Source organism: Cololabis saira, chromosome 21 (genome assembly GCF_033807715.1).
Source record: "Cololabis saira isolate AMF1-May2022 chromosome 21, fColSai1.1, whole genome shotgun sequence".
Lineage (NCBI taxonomy): Eukaryota > Metazoa > Chordata > Actinopteri > Beloniformes > Belonidae > Cololabis > Cololabis saira.
In genome coordinates, this window is record NC_084607.1 from 20,282,635 (window position 1) to 20,300,105 (window position 17,471).

The following is a 17,471-nucleotide window of genomic DNA, read 5'->3' on the forward strand; positions in this document are numbered from 1 at the left end:
AACCATCAGTTAATGCCATGCCTGCTGAACACTATGCTGCTAATATGGTCGAGAGGTCCAGCGAAGGCAGCGGTGCTGCTGGGCATTCAAGCAGGTATGCTTCCCTTCCACAGCAACCATCGGTGAATGCCAGGCCTGCTCAACGCTATGCTGCTAATATGGTCGAGGGGTCCAGCCAAGGCACTGTTGGTGCTGGGTCTTCAACCTGGTATGCTTCCTTGCCACAGCAGCCGTCGGTGAATTCTGAACCATCACATTTGTATAGGGCTCCCACAAGCAAACCTTCCTTTCAGCATACAGTGGGAACCCCATCTTCCTCCAATGATTGGATGGGCTTATCTGATTTCTTTGGTGACTGGAACTTCAACTTTGATCAAATGATTCAGCAGCCACAAAACGTGGAAACTGGACCCAATAGAGACAACCTACCAACGCGTCCCCGTAAGATTATCCAGTCCAAAAGTGGTTACATGCGACAGAGGGTTCTGCAGTCAAAATCCACTTACTCTCCAGATTATGGGGTATCAAAGGACACCCAGAAGCTGAAGGCCTCCAAGGGGCTTGCATAAAGCCAACTAGGTGTGGTAGGCCACATCTGAGGAATATTTCACCTGTATGGCAAGACTTGGCCTTAGATGCAAATGTTGTTCTGGCATGTATTTCTCAAATGCTTGTTGCTAGTGCCTGCAGTTGTGTTCCTTCATGAATAAAATGTTTTTAAACATGCATGTCTTTTGTGGTTTAGTAAAGGGGTCTCTTAACACCTAGCATTTTAAATGTTACCTGCTAGTGAAATGTAGAGGGTGAGGTGGGTACAATTCCTGTCAATGGGGTTTGAGGATTGCTGGTACCAGTGGAATTTCATCAATCCAGAAAGATCACCATGTGCCCACACTGGTTGACCAGGTACTACTTTAATCAAACCAGTTTGTCTACTAATGGAGAGCTTAAATTTTGTCATATCGTATGTTAAACCAATTGGTTCAACTTTACTGTTTTCCTGAAACTTCATGCCATACTCATCTAACAGATGGCTTAAAGGGAAAGTTTCGTTTTTTACAACCTGGACCTTATTTCTAGCATTTTTTATGGTCATATACTCACCCAGGCAAGTTTGTCATTTGGAGTCCTTCGGAAGATATTAGAGGGTTTTTTGTGAGCTGCTTCTCCATATAATGGTAGCGCATGGGGGCACAGCGGGACACAGACGATGCGTCTAAATAACACATGATTGCCGAGAAACTCGTTCATTTTATGAATCACTAGATCTGCTTCCAGGACCTGTTTACATCCGGGGTTGTGTGTGTAACATAAGTTTGTAAACAAGACCTGAACTCATGACGTCATCTCTGTGCGCGCATCCCAGACACAGTTCCGTGTACAGCTGGAGTTTGCTACTGTTACTTTACTGTTATTTGAAACATGTCTGAATATTTGTCATTCTGAGGTTGTGGACGACTAATTTTTATATGATGGACGTCCTTACCGTTTTGAGCCAGAGTATACGGCTGAAGAGTACAGAGTGCGCGCACAGAGATGACGTCATGCAGGTCAGAGGTCTTGTTTACAAACTGATTTCCTTGTTATACACACAGCCCCGGATGTAGACAACAGGTCCTGGAAGCAGATCTAGTGATTCATAAAATGAACGAGTTTCGCGGCAATCATGTGTTATTTAGACGTATCGTCTGTGTCCCGCTGTGCCCCATTCACTACCATTATATGGAGAAGCGGCTCGCAAAAAACCCCCTATCTTCCGAAGGACTCCAAATGACACCAAACTTGCCTGGGTGAGTATACGACCATAAAAAATGCCAGAAATAAGGTCCAGGTTGTAAAAAACCGAACTTTCCCTTTAATCCAATGTAATCCCTGACGCTGAATGTGATGTACAACGTTCCAAAAATACATGCTGTTGCACTTAAAACTGCCTAGAAACTTGTGCTGGTGAGATGTAACCTGCTTGAAATTCATGTATCCTGTCCTTTTGTATGGCAGTGTTTCTCTACCCTCAAGATGTTGGCCACCCTACTGTTTTGAATTGATGTGAAAAGGGATCCCAATATCCACCAAGATTTACTAAAATCTGTTGCATGATGTTAAAAATATACTTACCGTAGATGACCATTTAGTAGCCCGGGCGTTTAATATGCTAAATCCACTTGGACCCCAGGCGTTTATAAGAACCAGGCGGGTATTTGCACCAGGCTACAATTTATTTTTTCAATGAGCAGCACCAGACCATTACTTACAAAGAACATATGAGATCACCATAGTACCACTGGAACTAAAATTGTACACACTGTACACAACACAACACCTCACGACGAGCTCCCGATCACAAATCGTGTGCTCGCAAGAAAATCCAGCGTGTTTGAAATCCTGGTCGCTCCTCGTGAAGGAATCACAGTTAAAGCAGCTGCGACCCGATTTGACTCATCCTTTCACAGAGAGCATGCATAATCTTTGATGTTACGTCAAAAACTATTATTTGTAGTTTAAGTTTTGCAGCGCATTTCCACGTACGGTGCGGGTCGCCGCGTACCCTACGCCGTAGGCTGTGCGTTGGTGTAACGCGGAACCATAAATCAGCCTTCAGTGTGTGCGCTGTCTGCTGTTCGGAACAACTCTTTTTTCTCTTCTCATTTTGCTGGGCCGAGACACAACTTTTGCGGTACGCGTTCTTTGTTGTGTCTAAAAATGATTTGCAGTGCACACACCCAGTCAGAAACGGTACAGATATTTTGGGATTTTAATATATAAAAAAATAAAATTAAAAATGATAAAGAATCCCCTCGCCGCTTCCCTCCGCTCACATGCTCTGATATACAAAGGCAGTTTGTCTGTGTAACGGCGACACTCGGAGCTGATCAGAGCAGTATGAACGATACTGTACACAATACAATGCAAATACAGTGTTATTACCAGGTTATTACCGGTAGTCGCCCGGGCGTTTAATTGAACCAGCGTTTATTATACCAAATGGGCTCGGACCCCCGGCGGCTATTGGAGCACAGGCGCGTATTTGCGCGCGGGCGACTATTTGGTCATCTACGGTAAGCTACAATATTACAGAGGTGCTTTTTTTTTTTTTGCTCCCCAGGCTGCAGTGACTTAAATTACAAATGCATATTTTTCTGCTTTATATTGAACTCTATGGATTTAAATGTATAGGGTGATATGTATATATTCTGTTCAATTTATGTAGACTCAACTGAATTGTTTAATTTAAACATGCAAAGAGAAGCTAGAAAGTTACTGGTTCAAGTTCTGCTGTGACATTTTTCATTTTCATGTTACCTGACACAATCCAGAAACTTGAGTGTTAGGCTCACTGACAATGCAATATTGCCCAAAATAGTAAATCTGAGGGTGTGATTGTCTGTGTAACCCTGCAATGGAATAACGATCTTGGACTATTATCTGTGGACTATGCAAATGCATAGGACCCCAAAACTGAACGTTCAACTTCACCAAAGTAGAATTTAAATTTTATCGGTTAACATTTATTCCAGTGACCATTGAGATTTTTTTTCTTTAATGGAATCACAATATTTCGTTAAGACATGAATCGTGGTGTGAGCCATAAAGCTGTTGTAAGCTTTTTCATGAAAGGTGTAACGTGGTTGCTCTACTGATGAGCTTCCCTTTCAGGATTGTTTAGTGTGTAACCGCAACCATCAGAATGACTACATAATAAACTAACCTGGCCGTGATACACTAATCCTTTTTCAATAGATTTAAAAAAGAAAATTGTAATACTTCCTGGTAAATTACAATTATCTCTGCAGTTTACATTCCAATTTACAGAAATATGAAGCAGGCTTTCATCTGCGCACCATGATGATGCCATCCAGTGATATGAACCCTCCTGGTGGTCAGAGAAGGATGATAAGCTAGCAAGCTTTGCTAAGGACAACATATCTCACCAAATGCAAACATTTTTATTTATTTATATATGTATACATAATTCTTTTTTTGGAGGGGGGGGGGGGGTCAAACTGGTTAGTCTAATGCAAAGCTTGCAGAGCTTTAATGTGGCAGCGTCCCTTTTTACTCAATTGGAAGATGGTTAAATCACACACTGAACATGACTGCTACGTTACAACAGATACAGGATCTACTACTTTGCAATTAAACTGCCTCAAAACATGTGCTGAGAAATTTAGCCTTTGAATTTAGTCCAACCTGCTTGAAATTCATGTTAAATTGTAATCCACCGAGTACTAGATGTACCAAGTCCTGCATTAATTATTACTGATATGCAATGATGAGATCTAAGAGGGCATCCCAAAATCCTTCAGGAGCTACTAAAATCTGTTGCATGATAGTGCAATTTCAAAAAGAGATTAGTTCTAAATGTATAACCATTAGGCTAAAATTTGTATCACCAAAGTCTTAAAAGCTACATGTGATTTGTTTCCTTACTGTATGATCTTGGTGATTAAGCATTAGACGTGTATTTTTTATAAGGACTTTTAGAGGCAACATCCTCAATGGACATAAATGAGAAAAAATATAATTAGAGTACGTGAACTCTTCTAAAAACGTAACTGTCTCTAATTTAATCAAACTAATATGAAAGGAGAAATACAGTAGTTAGCTTGGTGATTAGCAGTAGCTAGGAAGTTACTGTTTCGAATCCTGAACAACCCTTAATCTGCCCACACTTATGATACCATCCAATTTATGTTAACCAGCCTGGTGGCGCATTACAGAATAACCACCTTCTAGTAACTCTTAAATCCTCTTCCTGTAAACTATGCCTCACAAATGTAACACGATCATCCTGACCAACATGGAAGCATTAACAATCAATGCTTTTAAGGTACTTATATTTCTAAATCTAAGAAGGGGTCCTGTGGGGATCAACTCCCTATGCGATTTTCAGAAAAGGGACAGCATCCCTCATGCATACCCAACAAAAACAGAGTCAGTCAACATCTCGAGCGTTCACCCATTAGTCCACTTCCAGAATTCTTCACACTGCTCTGAAAACCAGTTTCTCCACACAAAATCTCATATTGGAATACTTTGAAAATAGAAATAACTTGGAGGAGGTTTGAATGCCAAACCTCCTCCAAGCTAAGCTGCTAATATGGTTAAGGGGTCCAGCCAAGGCAGCGGTGATGCTGGTCCTTCAACTCAGTATGCTTCCCTGCCACAGCAACCATCGGTGAATGCCAGGCCTGCTCAACGCTACGCTGCTAATATGGTCAACGGGTCCAGCCAAGGTGGTGCTGGGTCTTCAACCTGGTATGCTTCCCTGCCACAGCAACCATTGGTGAATGCTGAACCATCACATTTGTATAGGGCTCCCATAAGCAAACCGTAATTTCAGCATACAGTGGGAACCCCATCTTCCTCCAATGATAGGATGGGCTTATCTGATTTCTTTGACTGGAACTTCAACTTTGATCAAATGAGCAGCCTCAAAACATGGTAGCTGGAACCCAGAGAGACGACCTACCAATGCGTCCACATAAGAAACTTCTTATCCAGTCCAAAAGTGGCTACAAGCGTGGGAGGGTTCTGCAGTCAAAATCCACTTACACTCCAGAATATGGAGCATCACAGAAGGTTGCTTGGCGCTTAAACCCCTTTGAGGGCCTGTAAAAAAACCAAGCTACAAGTAAAGTCTGAACACTCAAAGGTATGGCTTAGGCTTGTAATTATGAGAGGATCTACTTTGACTGTATACCTCCTGGCTTGTAGATGGCTTTTGGTGACTTGGAAGAAATAAAGCTTTTAAACTGAGTCTCTGTGGAATCTTGAAACTGTAGTAGTAGCCCTTGCATGCATGCACCATCCCTGAGAAACTGGTATGGATGAAAGTAATGCTTCCCTATGCGAAGTGGGATTCTGGTCAATTAAACAGTGTTTAAGAAAAGGGTTTCCCCACCCATTACTCAAACCTGTAGTTCAAGAAATGTGACTTACCTTGGCACTGAAATCCTTGTTTGCCAAATCCCCTGCAACAAATAAGTGAAGTAACTTATCAGTTTTGGTTATTCACCCTACATGCCGAGGATTCATTTAACAAATGCTATTGAACTGTCAATCACTGCAACAAAAACACTACCAATAGTAATTTGTAAGTTTGGAGGAAAAATCACTCACCATATGAAGTCTGTACAATGGCTGCAAAACGTTGGCTGCTTAAAAAACCTCGCAGTAAACTTGTGATTTTTCACTTCATGCACATTTTTCTGTCGCAAAGCACCCTTTCGTGCGAATCTGTTCCCATATCCAGCCGAGTCATTGTAATGTAAATGGTCAGCCATAACAGGTAGAACTATAGAGCCACAACTTTGTAGTCCCGGCCGATGTCTGATGCTCCCGTCGACTGTAGTGTCCTCCACGCTCTCGACTGTGCACGCCTCTCCTCTGCTTGCATCTCAGCTGAGCGCTTCTTTTTCATTTAAAGTGACGGAGAATGCCTTTAATTACCGTGGGAATGTATAGTTTCAATAAGTTTAGAGGTTGCTATCCCGGAAAAGTTCTACGAAAGTTTTTTCAACATTGTCCATTTGATCTGGCGTTTGAATGCAATGAGGCAATAACTTCCTATGTATCAGTTTGTAGCTACACCTTAGGGTTTTTTTTTTTTTTTTATGGTTGTGTAGGAATTGTCTATCTGTAGAATTTTAACAGGCCGTAGTTGTGCCAGTCTTGCATCAACAAGTTTCTGGTGAATGACCAATTTTTTTTCGAAAAACGGGATTTCATCACATTTTCATTGTGATGTGAGAAAAGACCAGATGTTAGAAAAGACCAAACAGCCTAGGTATGCTGGACAGGCAAACATACGAGGAGCACCTGAACGCAACATGTCTCAATCAGCCAGCGACAATTCCTTCAATTGTAAGTCTTCGCTGCTATCTTGTGGACACAAAGTACATTGCAAGCTTTTTTATTAAACACGGCAAGAATGTAACGTATCAACTACACTGTAATACACGTTTTAATTTGCATATGTTACCCATTCGCAGTGGCGACAAGAAAAATGTATTGAGTTTTGTCTGGTAATGTATTTGGTAGATTGGTAGACTTAAGCCCTTTTCACATAGAACGCGCAAAGCCCACTTGATATTTGTATCATGTTGGAAGGTGCAGCAGCCAGATAACATAACCGGGTCCCGTTCAAGCACTGACAGGGATGAGCGATTTTCTTAAAGAATTGCACATGATTATGATATTAATCACAAATAAATAAATACAAAACAATGATGGCAAATTGGCAAAATGAATATCATGTTTAGAGATTGATCGGCTGTTCCAACAAAATAAACTTTTGAGCCAGCTGTGACTCAGGTGGACGATAGGGCATCAGATCATGGAGTCGGTCTGAATAAATGTAAACATAAGAACAACGTGTGAGTCAGGGGTTTACACAGAGGAGAAAAAATTGATTTACAGGTACAAGTTGGTTGAATTACAGAAGACTCAAAAATAAGGATGTTTTTTTTTTTTCATTTGATTTTTTAATGATCAGGTTTAGTTACAGGAGGTTCCTGCTTGTTTTTCTTCAAGTATCAGGAGGCCCCACGTGAAATCCCTCATTTGAATAAAATATAAAGAGGCGGCAATATGGGATATCTGGTCACATTCGTCTCCGTCTGCATCTATGAAGGTGCTGGAATATTGCTTTATCCCTAGCAGTGAAAATCCCAGTTTGGTTCCTCTGACTGACATACAATTATTTATGAAACAGGATTATTAATAAAGAGGTAGGCCTATTCATTTATCAACATGTTACTGTTGGCACCTGTCTGAAGCAGTATGCATATGCAGGAGGTACATTAACAAGGACACCAGTTAAATTTCAGGGATCATGAGAAGATTGATAGAAAAGATAAAGAAGCTAAGTGCACAGTGATGAACAAAACTGTTTATGGTTTTAAGAATTATTTTGACATGCGACTTTTCGTGATTTATTTAAAAATCTAAAATGATTTAAAACGCAACCTTGTGAAAAGTTTAGATTAGAACTAAAACATTTTGTGGGCATCTGGGTTGCGCAAATTTGATAGACACGTTGCTTCATGAAAAGGAGACTTGATAATTTGGACACCACTATAAAGGTGCATGTGCCTCTGAAATATAGATGAAAGAGAAGCTGATTGTTTGGCAGTTAAAGGTAAAGGCAGAAAAGGGCTGAGCGGGCTGCTTTTTAGGTCCAGGTGAAAATCTGGACCGTTAAAAAAAAAATTGAATATGAACTAGGTTATCCCACTATTAATGAAGAAAATGTCTTAAACATGGTGTGTGATTGTGTTTAATTTATTATGCTTTTTTTTTTTTAAATACATTTGAATACAATTTTAAAAGAAGAAGATGAGGAAGAAATGTCAAATACACACCTCCTGCCTAGGTCCACATGCACATTCACAATAATAAGTGTGTCAAGTCTTGACAAGATTATCATAAAGATAGTAAAGTAAATATGCTAAGCAAAAAAACAACCAAATCTTTGTTCTCCATTGTAGAAGCCACTGAATTTGTCCATGAACGTCCATAAAGGAAGTTTCATATTTCCAAACCAACTGCTTGTGGAAGAGCATTGAGCTGTCTGCGCTACACGCTGGTTCCTGTAGATGGCAGCAGTAACGCACAGTGACTGGAGCGTTCAAAAGAAGAAGAAACGCTCCTCGTCTCCACGGAAACGGATGTGGCGTAGCCTGAAGACGCCGCAGTTTAAACTGTCTTGAGCGGCGAAAGCCACACTCAAGGTAATTCCGTTTTCAGCTCAGATTGTACATTTTCACCTGGATTGTATCTCATTTTGGAAATATATATTTTGACTATGTATATCAGGTCAGCATGAGCATCTATGAAGACTCCTGGGAGAGGCTAGACACCGTGTTTGATCATGTTCTGCTTGACATGAAACCATTTGTGCTTAAGCATCCCAACAAGACAGGTGAGAGTGTGCTACTGTTCACTGTTTCTTCATACAGAAATGAGCACAACCCATATGCAATGTCAAGAAAACAAAATATTCTAATCAAATCTATATTACAATTTTGTATAAGTGATTTTATTTATTTATTATTCTTGTTTTTTCTGTGTGTGTTGATTCTTGGTGTGTGTAAATGCTGTCATGGGGAGATGCTAAACACATTTTCACAGCGATGTTGGAAACAATGTTTACAATGACAATAAAGGATTCTATTCTATTCTAAATCACTTTCAAGGTTACGTTTTTAGGATTTGATAGGAAGACATAACTTGGTTTTTTTTTAGAATACAATATTGATGATAACATCCCCAGTTTAACATATTATTGCAGTATAACACTGTCCTGTGATTTACAAATACCGTTAATAACATTATTATTAAAAAAAATAACCTATAGAAATCCTTTGTAGCCTATATCAAATCCTTTCATTGGGATCTGCTACAGATTTATTCATAGTACATTTAAGGGATATTTGACAGGGATGTAAAAATTTAGGTTAAGTTTATTTTTTAGTTTACTGAAGTACAGGCATTATTTTGTCAAACAAATCAAATTAAATGTGATGCTCAAAAGTTGTAACAATATCCTATCTCTCCCTCTCTCTCCTCACGTCAGAGCGCCAGCGTTGTGCTGTCTGGATAAAGAAACTGTGTGACACAGCCACATGTGGTTCAGGTTTGATGGAACGGAAAAACCGCAATCAGTATGCCCGTTTGCTGCTTAACATGCTCAAACGAGGTGTCCTGGAGGCGCCTTTCAGTAGCAAACCGGAGCCTGGAAACCTAAAGGCACTCCCAGACTACTTGGTACGAGTGATCTCATCAGCAGCCATTTATTTGTGCCACAACGATGGATTTTTTATCATTTCAACTTATACTTGGAATAACCAAAGTTTCTCTGAAGAAGAATTTTGAAACCAGTGTTGTTTTAAGTTGGTAACCACCTGACATAATTCTCAATATTTTTCTTACATTTTAACTTTTAGTTTATCTACTATGATGTGCCAATGATTGGTCGACCAGCGGAGCAGAGCATAGGCGGTCTGCCTGAATGGGTGACGGGAGAGCTGGGGGATGGTACTGATGATAGTTTGGCTATGGATGAAGGACTACTGAAGGACAGACCCAGTTCTACACCTGTTACTAGTCATCACAGGTAGAAGCTGAAACTTTTGTTTTACCTTTCATGAACCCTCTGCAAAAGTAAAGATCTTTTGAGACAAATTGTATCCTAACTGTGTAAGACAAAGTGGTGTTGACAAAATCAATAGAAGATTGATTATCTGATTAAGCGTGCAGCCTATAGCAAGATGAAAACCTCCAAAACATTACAAGAAAGGTGTTGTAACATCACAGTACACACTCAGAGTAGAATCATTCAGCCTCGACATGTTTATATTCACTCATAATTCCAAACTATGACACAGTCTGTGTTTTAAAAGTGAAAAGTCAAAAAAAAAAAGTAATGGTTTTTTGTTCTGCCTTTAAACAGCTGATTATCATCTTTTGCAGTTATATAGTTCACTTAACCAAAGAAAGAACAAAGCTAACAGCTAATAAATGGTGATTTCAGGAATATATGGAGTTTTCTATCATTGTTATGTGGAATTATGAGCTGGGCTTACTGCGTGTTTGTGTATGTGAGAGTGTGTATGCTCTCAAGTTCCGTACTGCATGTTCTATCATACAGTACAATCTACTTTTGCATCAAAGCACCAAGATTATCTCAAAAGAGGCAAACCTCAGGGAAGAGGATGGTGGAATGTACTGCCTCGCTTTACCCTCTGGTGTGCGATTGATGCTTTTGAGTTGAATTGACGATACAAGTCTGCAGTAGCTGGGGATCCTCCACCATAACCTCCCCTGAAAGCTGACACGCACCTATCTAGAAATGTTACCACGCATCAGGTTGACAATGACTGCAACAGCTGCTTGGCACCATTCTATTTCCTTCTACATACTTCCTCTGGCCTCTTCTTGTTTTCAGTCTGGATAGTAAGATTGCTGTCATGTCAGTAAAGGTTACTGTTGCTCAACATCTAACTTCAACTAAAATAAATACTTATTTTGAGAATTACTATTTATGAGATACATAAAAACAAGAATACGTGTAACACAGTTTGTGAGAAGGTGCAGGCAAAAATCTAAATATCTAACAGACCAAAAGCGACATAAGAGCAAACATAAACCCTTTTATAAGCAACATTATAAAGTGCAGAGTCAGGAGACCCAGGGATTTCTCCCTCTTGAGAAGTGTTATGCATAGTTTATGACCTACTTTGACTTTGGCTTTTGCTTTTATCTTCAATGGAGACATTCTCAAAAAGAAAAAAAACAAACAAATAAAGGTCTGTTGCTTCCTCCCAACTTTAACATTTGCCACATTTTCCCATTCAGTGTGGGCAGATACTTCCCAAGTGACCATATGAGTGTTTAGCTGGTGTAAAGTTTACAGAACTTTTCAAATCAACCTTAATGCTTATTAAATATCTTCACGTAAAAATAAGGACCCCCCCCCCCAGTTTTATTTTTATTTCAGTGAACAAAATGTTAAATGTTTAGTTTGTTATTTCGTTCATCTTCGATTACTGTAATATAAACTTGATGGTGAAATCTAGTGGCATAATTGCAAATTGCAAACAAAAGGTTACATCTAGTCTAGAGCCAGGGTTTGCTTTGTTCCCTTTCACTACATTGCAGAAATTAATGGTGACGTTTAGCAGAAGGTTGAGGACGTTGACTCTTAACATTTTTGTATTTAAAATGCCAATTCTAAGGCCATGAAAATACAGCAAATCTCACTGTTAGGTTGTGATTATTTTGTTTACCACAGCAAAAAAAAAAGAAATGTAGTCCTGACTGAAATGTGGGAAAATGGGCTGTATGCATGAGCCTGCAAAGGAAAAGATGCCAGTATGACCTACAAATTGTTTATCTCCTGTCACATGAAATTTGTTTTGAATGTTGCTCAAACCTGATTTATTCAGTTTCATGTCAATTTTGCTTTATGCGGCTTAATTTTGTTCTTTTTGTAAAATCTAGGGATGGGCGGTATGGACTAAAATGTATCCCGATAATTTCCGGCATTTATCCCGATAACGATTAAAAAATACCAATTCAACTCCACCTTTTCAACTATAAATCTATCTCGCTCTCAGATCCGCCATGTTTGTTACACAAATCGTCATCAATGGGAATTTATCCCTCTTTCTTTCTTTCTTTCTTTCTTTCTTTCTTTCTTTCTTTCTTTCTTTCTTTCTTTCTTTCTTTCTTTCTTTCTTTCTTTCTTTCTTTCTTTCTTTCTTTCTTTCTTTCTTTCTTTCTTTCTTTCTTTCTTTCTTTATTTCTTTCTTTCTTTCAGGCTCATTTCCTTCCTTCCTTCCTACCTTCTTTCCTCCTGCTCTCTCCTTCCCTCTTCCCTTCCTCTTTTCTCCCTTCCTTCCTCCTTTCCTTGTTTTCTCCCTTCCTTCCTTCCTTCCTTCCTTCCTTCCTTCCTTCCTTCCTTCCTTCCTTCCTTCCTTCTTTTTTCCCTTCCTTCCTTCTTTCCTCCTGCTCTCCTTCCTTCCTTCCTTCCTTCTTTTTTCCCTTCCTTCCTTCCTTCCTTCCTTCCTTCCTTCCTTCCTTCCTTCCTTCCTTCCTTCCTTCCTTCCTTCCTTCCTTCCTTCCTTCCTTCCTTCCTTCCTTCCTTCCTTCCTTCCTTCCTCCTGCTCTCTCCTTCCTTCTTTTCTTCCTTCCTTCCTTCCTTCCTTCCTTCCTTCCTTCCTTCCTTCCTTCCTTCCTTCCTTCCTTCCTTCCCGTACGTTGTGGATTTAACGCAGAACCATAAATCATTTTTACACAAAAACTTTATCAAAGGGAATTTATCGTTTTTACCGCGAGATGACAAATTCTTATCGTGAGGAATTTTTTGGACGGTATATCGTGAACGGTAAAATATCGCCCATTCCTAGTAAACACCCTATAGCCTATAACATTCATCCTTTTGTGAAGTGTCCTCTCATCTCATCAGCTAGGTTTATTTATTCATCATGTTGTATTACTGTTTTAGTGGCACTTACAGCCCATTCTGCCAGAGCAACCAGAGGTTGTGTTTGAACACGTCAGCGCAAATCATTCGGCTCTGGCTCCTAACACTTCTTCATGAACGACTTCCTGACCACATTTGGACGTAGATTAAAGGGCACCCATCTACCGCTGATGTAAATTATTTCAATGATAAAGACTGTTACAAGTCAATTGACTGAAAAAGAGCTAATCACATCTCAACACAGAGTAAGATAAAACTGGAACTTTATTTATATGAAGGTTATTATTCAGTTTAATGTGCAGGTTCATCATTAAAATGCACAGAGCAGCACTCAGATCTGGAGTCTCTTGAGAGAGGCAGGGTGATGGCTGTTTCATGTCTGTCAAACAGGCCTTCAGCAGAAATGTTTTTTGAATATTTAAGAGCATGTTGAAGTCAGTAGAAACTGTTAACTTGTCTGATGAGAAGACAGTCAGATATAGGAGATGCCTGAATAAGACTACCTGACCAAGCATTCTGCTTAAAAGTTCTTCTACCAGACCAGAAACTCTGAACTTGAATGTGAGGCTTGATGCACACGGCTTTTGTGACTGATTGCCTATCGTATTTGCTCAGCAACGATATCTGAAAAGTTAAAGATATTGCCATGTTCTTGCATCAGTCTTCATGAGCCGTTCATTCTTATTTTTCAAAGAGAACCACTTCAAAACAGCACGAGAGGATGAGGAACCTCACGTATTCTTTACCCGTTTTTCTGTTCCACTCCTCTCTCCCACTTGGTGAACCTGAATTATAACCCCCACAGAGAAGAGAAAGCACAGAATGAGGCTTGGTAGCTCATTAGTACATTTTATGTTTTGTTTTTGTTTGTTTTAAAAATACATATATTTTGGCTTCTGTAGCTGTTTGATCGTGGGCGAAATGTCTAAAAATAAATAACTGTTCTGAATTTGGAATTCAGCTTCTCGTTTATTTAAGTATACAACCATGTGTACAGTACGTGAAATAAACATGCCTCACTAAATCATCAATCACATGCTTGGGGATATTACTTCCCACTGTTAGTAGTTGAGGACCTTGACAAAGTGATGTTAGTAATGGTTCATGGTTTTTCATTCCAATTAAGAAGGAGAGGCAAATCAGAGCCTTGTGGCTTCATGGAGACATTAGCATAATAAAAAGAGAGCACTGTAGTAGGGAGAGCTTAATATACACCAGAGCACTGCATAAGAGAGTACAAGCCCTCTGCTGCCACATTTAATCCAAAGTTTTCTGTCGGGGCTGTGGAATTATGTCATTACGATTAGGTACTACAGTACTTAGTGGTGTCAGCTCACAGCAAGTTGGTTGTGGACAACAGTCGCTATGTGGTATTTGTGAATATTCTCTACAAAGAAGTCCATCATCCATCCATCCATCCATCCATCCATCCATCCATCCATCCATCCATCCATCCATCCATCCATCCATCCATCCATCCATCCATCCATCCATCCATCCATCCATCCATCCATCCATCCATCCATCCATCCATCCATCCATCCATCCATCCATCCATCCATCCATCCATCCATCCATCCATCCATCCATCCATCCATCCATCCATCCATCCTGATTGAGTCTCTGGTGACCCTCTGAATCAGTGGTTTTCCAAAATTTATTTTTTATTGTTACACTGTCTGAGTGCGTTAGTGTGTCCTTTGACAGTCCAAAGCCTTTGGTATGACATTTATTGGGCAATTTCAATGTTTCATCCGTGGTGGAAACTGTTGTGGCTTCTTGTTGGATTTTCATACCCTGTACTCAAGCATGCGTGCATATAAAGAGCATCTTTTCATTGCATAATTGATGCAGGACCTTGCATCCACTTGATGATTTCATTTTAGAAAGAGAAAATGTTTTCAATGTATGTCCTTTTTTTATCAAATAGCCAGTAGACCACTATTTACATAGAGCTGAAGATACACTCTTACAAATTCATTTATTTTTAGCAGTTCCGTAAAAATGCACGTGCTTACCAAAAATTCACAAATTTACCTCTCTATGTAAATGCACATGTACACATTTTATGTTGACAGTGAATTTCTCGTGTATCCTCTATGATCTTTGGCTCCCATTTTGTTGAAAACCAGTCTTCTTTTTGGTGGCTCACCGGTGGATCAATTGGTCTTGTTTCTATTGTTGTATGTACGTCCTGGTAACAGTAATAAATGTCAATCATTATTTTGACTTTGTACATTAACAAAAATGACAGGATGGTAAATTTAAGACTCTACAATCCTAGCTGTTGGATTGTTGAATGTTTTTGAATGAGTAATGCATTGGTAATGTATTAATAATGTAGAAGTCAGCATTTGTTTGGATTATAGGTTAATTGCAAGTAATGTTGACACGATGTGGCTTCGTTCAACAAGAGGCAGGCCTTCCTCCTCTCTGACATTCAGGCAATAGATGAAAAGGCATCTAATTGGGATAAGACGATGAAAGACACTCAGATCACATACTGAGGTCCTGATGAGAAAATGAACTGGGCTAAGAGTCCTTTTATGTATTTCTTTCTCATTTAGATAAGAATTAATAAAAGGAACTTGTCAGATTCCCTCCCTATAATGTGGCAACGTTTGATTTATCACCCGTGGTCAGGTTGCAGGGCTTCATTGCTTGTAATACCGTTTTAAATTTCAATGTCTGCAGGCTAAATTTAGAGGGGTTCTGAATTTTTAGGATGAAGTTTTCTGTTATGTCTTTTTATCATGTAAATCATCTGATTTCATTTATAATATGTTTCCAATCACATTCTAGAATGTATTTCTCCTCCGTGGTGGTGTTCCCAGTCTCACCACAAGATAGAGCTACTGCTTTGTTGATAGCAGCTGTTCAGGCAAAGGAACTCCAGTGAAAGTCAAAATACAGAACATCTTTTACAGTTGCTTTTTGTGTCCACTCTTGCTTTTTGTTCTTGTTTTCAGATAAGACAGATAATGATAAAAATAGCAGCGTGGAGGTTGGTTTTGATAGCAGCATGCCAACTGACCTTTACTTCTTTGCAACCTATCAGCTGCATCCTCTCATATATCTTTTCTGGAACATTGTCTTGTCTTGTTTTCCTCTGATCTCATCCTGTTTTCAGTCTTCAATATTTGTGCTTTCCATGCACATATGAAAGCTCTTAACTCCCATTCCCCTTTTAACCCTCTCTACTTTTCTTTCCTCAAGTAAAGTGTGACAATAATGTTATTAATGCTAGGTATGAAAAGGGCTTAGCATGATCTTTGCAGTTGTGGGAGTTAATTGTTTATGTTATAAATACCCCCGTCTCGCTCACAGGCCAGAATCTTTCCTCTGATCTTTCCTCCAGGTGGTGTAGGCTTATGGTGTAGTGTGAACGGGGCACAAGGACGTGTGTGTCCCAAGGTCAGACTGTTTTCCTAGGGGTGCCCGAGGCCGAGACCCGGGCCTGCTGGCTCTGCACCTGGAGGTCGAGCCGGGGTATGGATGTCGGGTTGCTTTAATCAGCAAAGCTTCTGAGGCTTTACATGCTGGCGTTCTCAATTTGTGTGTATGTGTATGTGTGTTGCCCTGCCTTGACTTGCCACTGCTTTGATCTATGGGCCTCAGACCTCAGACACATCTGATTCAATTATCCTCATCCACCTGTTGACTTAGAGGCCCAAAATTGCTAAACTTGGCCCCCCTATCCAAGTTTCAGAGTGACACATGGATGTGTGCATATGTGTACATGGATCAAAAGACACACTGCATTTGAAATTACTCGTCATGAATAATCAATCGCAATACACTGAATTAACAACTAAATGTATTAAAAATAGTACCGTAATGCATTAGTGATTTGAAAGTTCCAGTTTCAGCTCATGTTTTTACTAAAAACATCTCACTGAATGTTTTCTTGCTGAAAGATTACACCACATTATGGTTTTGTGACATCAACTATACATAAACAGAAAATTACAGTAAATTATACATTATGATTTGGACTTTTGCAATTCTCCAAGCCACTGAAGTCTTTGTATTGCAAACTGTATTAGATGACAGAACAGGAAGAACAAGTATATACTTAAGATGAGAAAAATAGTCAAGGGAAACTGGCAGAAGGTACTCAAATTGCACTAAAAAAAAGATGAAAACAACAGAAATAAAAAAGGAAATTGGAGGTGCGGTTTAAGACAGGGGATGTCTAGCTTTTAAACTTTATAAAGTTAATTACAAAAGTACAAAATCCCTTTCAGAAATTATTACTACTCTCCATACAACTTGAATATACCGCTCTTTAACAATTATGGAAAGTGTTGTACACAAAGGAGTAAGCAAATGAGAAGTAGAACAGTAACTAAGTCATCTAATTAAAAGGCTTTGTATGCTTTTACATCATTCTGTAAAAAGACGAGTTGTTGTTGTGTCTTAGGCCAAAATATTTCTGCTGGAGGCCTGTTGTGTCGTATGCTAAGGGCTGACATAACCTTCT

The 17,471-nt window shown here is 39.5% G+C and overlaps 2 protein-coding genes across 9 annotated transcripts in view; one reads left to right on the plus strand and one right to left on the minus strand.

Annotated features, from left to right (window-relative positions):
* The window catches only part of prkcab (protein kinase C, alpha, b), a 145,827-nt gene extending 139,455 nt beyond the window's left edge, over positions 1–6,372 (minus strand). For 3 of the 4 annotated variants that reach the window (XM_061711166.1, XM_061711164.1, XM_061711165.1), the window contains exons 1-2: positions 6,121–6,372; positions 5,941–5,972 (exon numbers count right to left, since the gene is read on the minus strand). In XM_061711166.1, coding sequence (XP_061567150.1) covers positions 5,941–5,972; positions 6,121–6,284 — 196 coding nt within the window. In that variant the 5' untranslated portion in view covers positions 6,285–6,372. The remainder of the gene's footprint in view (positions 1–5,940; positions 5,973–6,120) is intronic. The other variant, XM_061711167.1, reaches the window with a different exon arrangement.
* Positions 6,373–8,684: 2,312 nt separating this feature from the next.
* The window catches only part of cep112 (centrosomal protein 112), a 123,391-nt gene continuing 114,604 nt past the window's right edge, over positions 8,685–17,471 (plus strand). For 4 of the 5 annotated variants that reach the window (XR_009770757.1, XM_061712728.1, XM_061712729.1 and 1 more), the window contains exons 1-4: positions 8,685–8,732; positions 8,818–8,923; positions 9,578–9,768; positions 9,948–10,117. Coding sequence is in view for 4 of the 5 variants with exons in the window: in XM_061712728.1 (XP_061568712.1) it covers positions 8,824–8,923; positions 9,578–9,768; positions 9,948–10,117 (461 nt within the window). In the remaining variant the exon portion in view is untranslated. Of the gene's footprint in view, positions 8,733–8,817; positions 8,924–9,577; positions 9,769–9,947; positions 10,118–17,471 lie in introns of those variants that run through there. The other variant, XM_061712730.1, reaches the window with a different exon arrangement.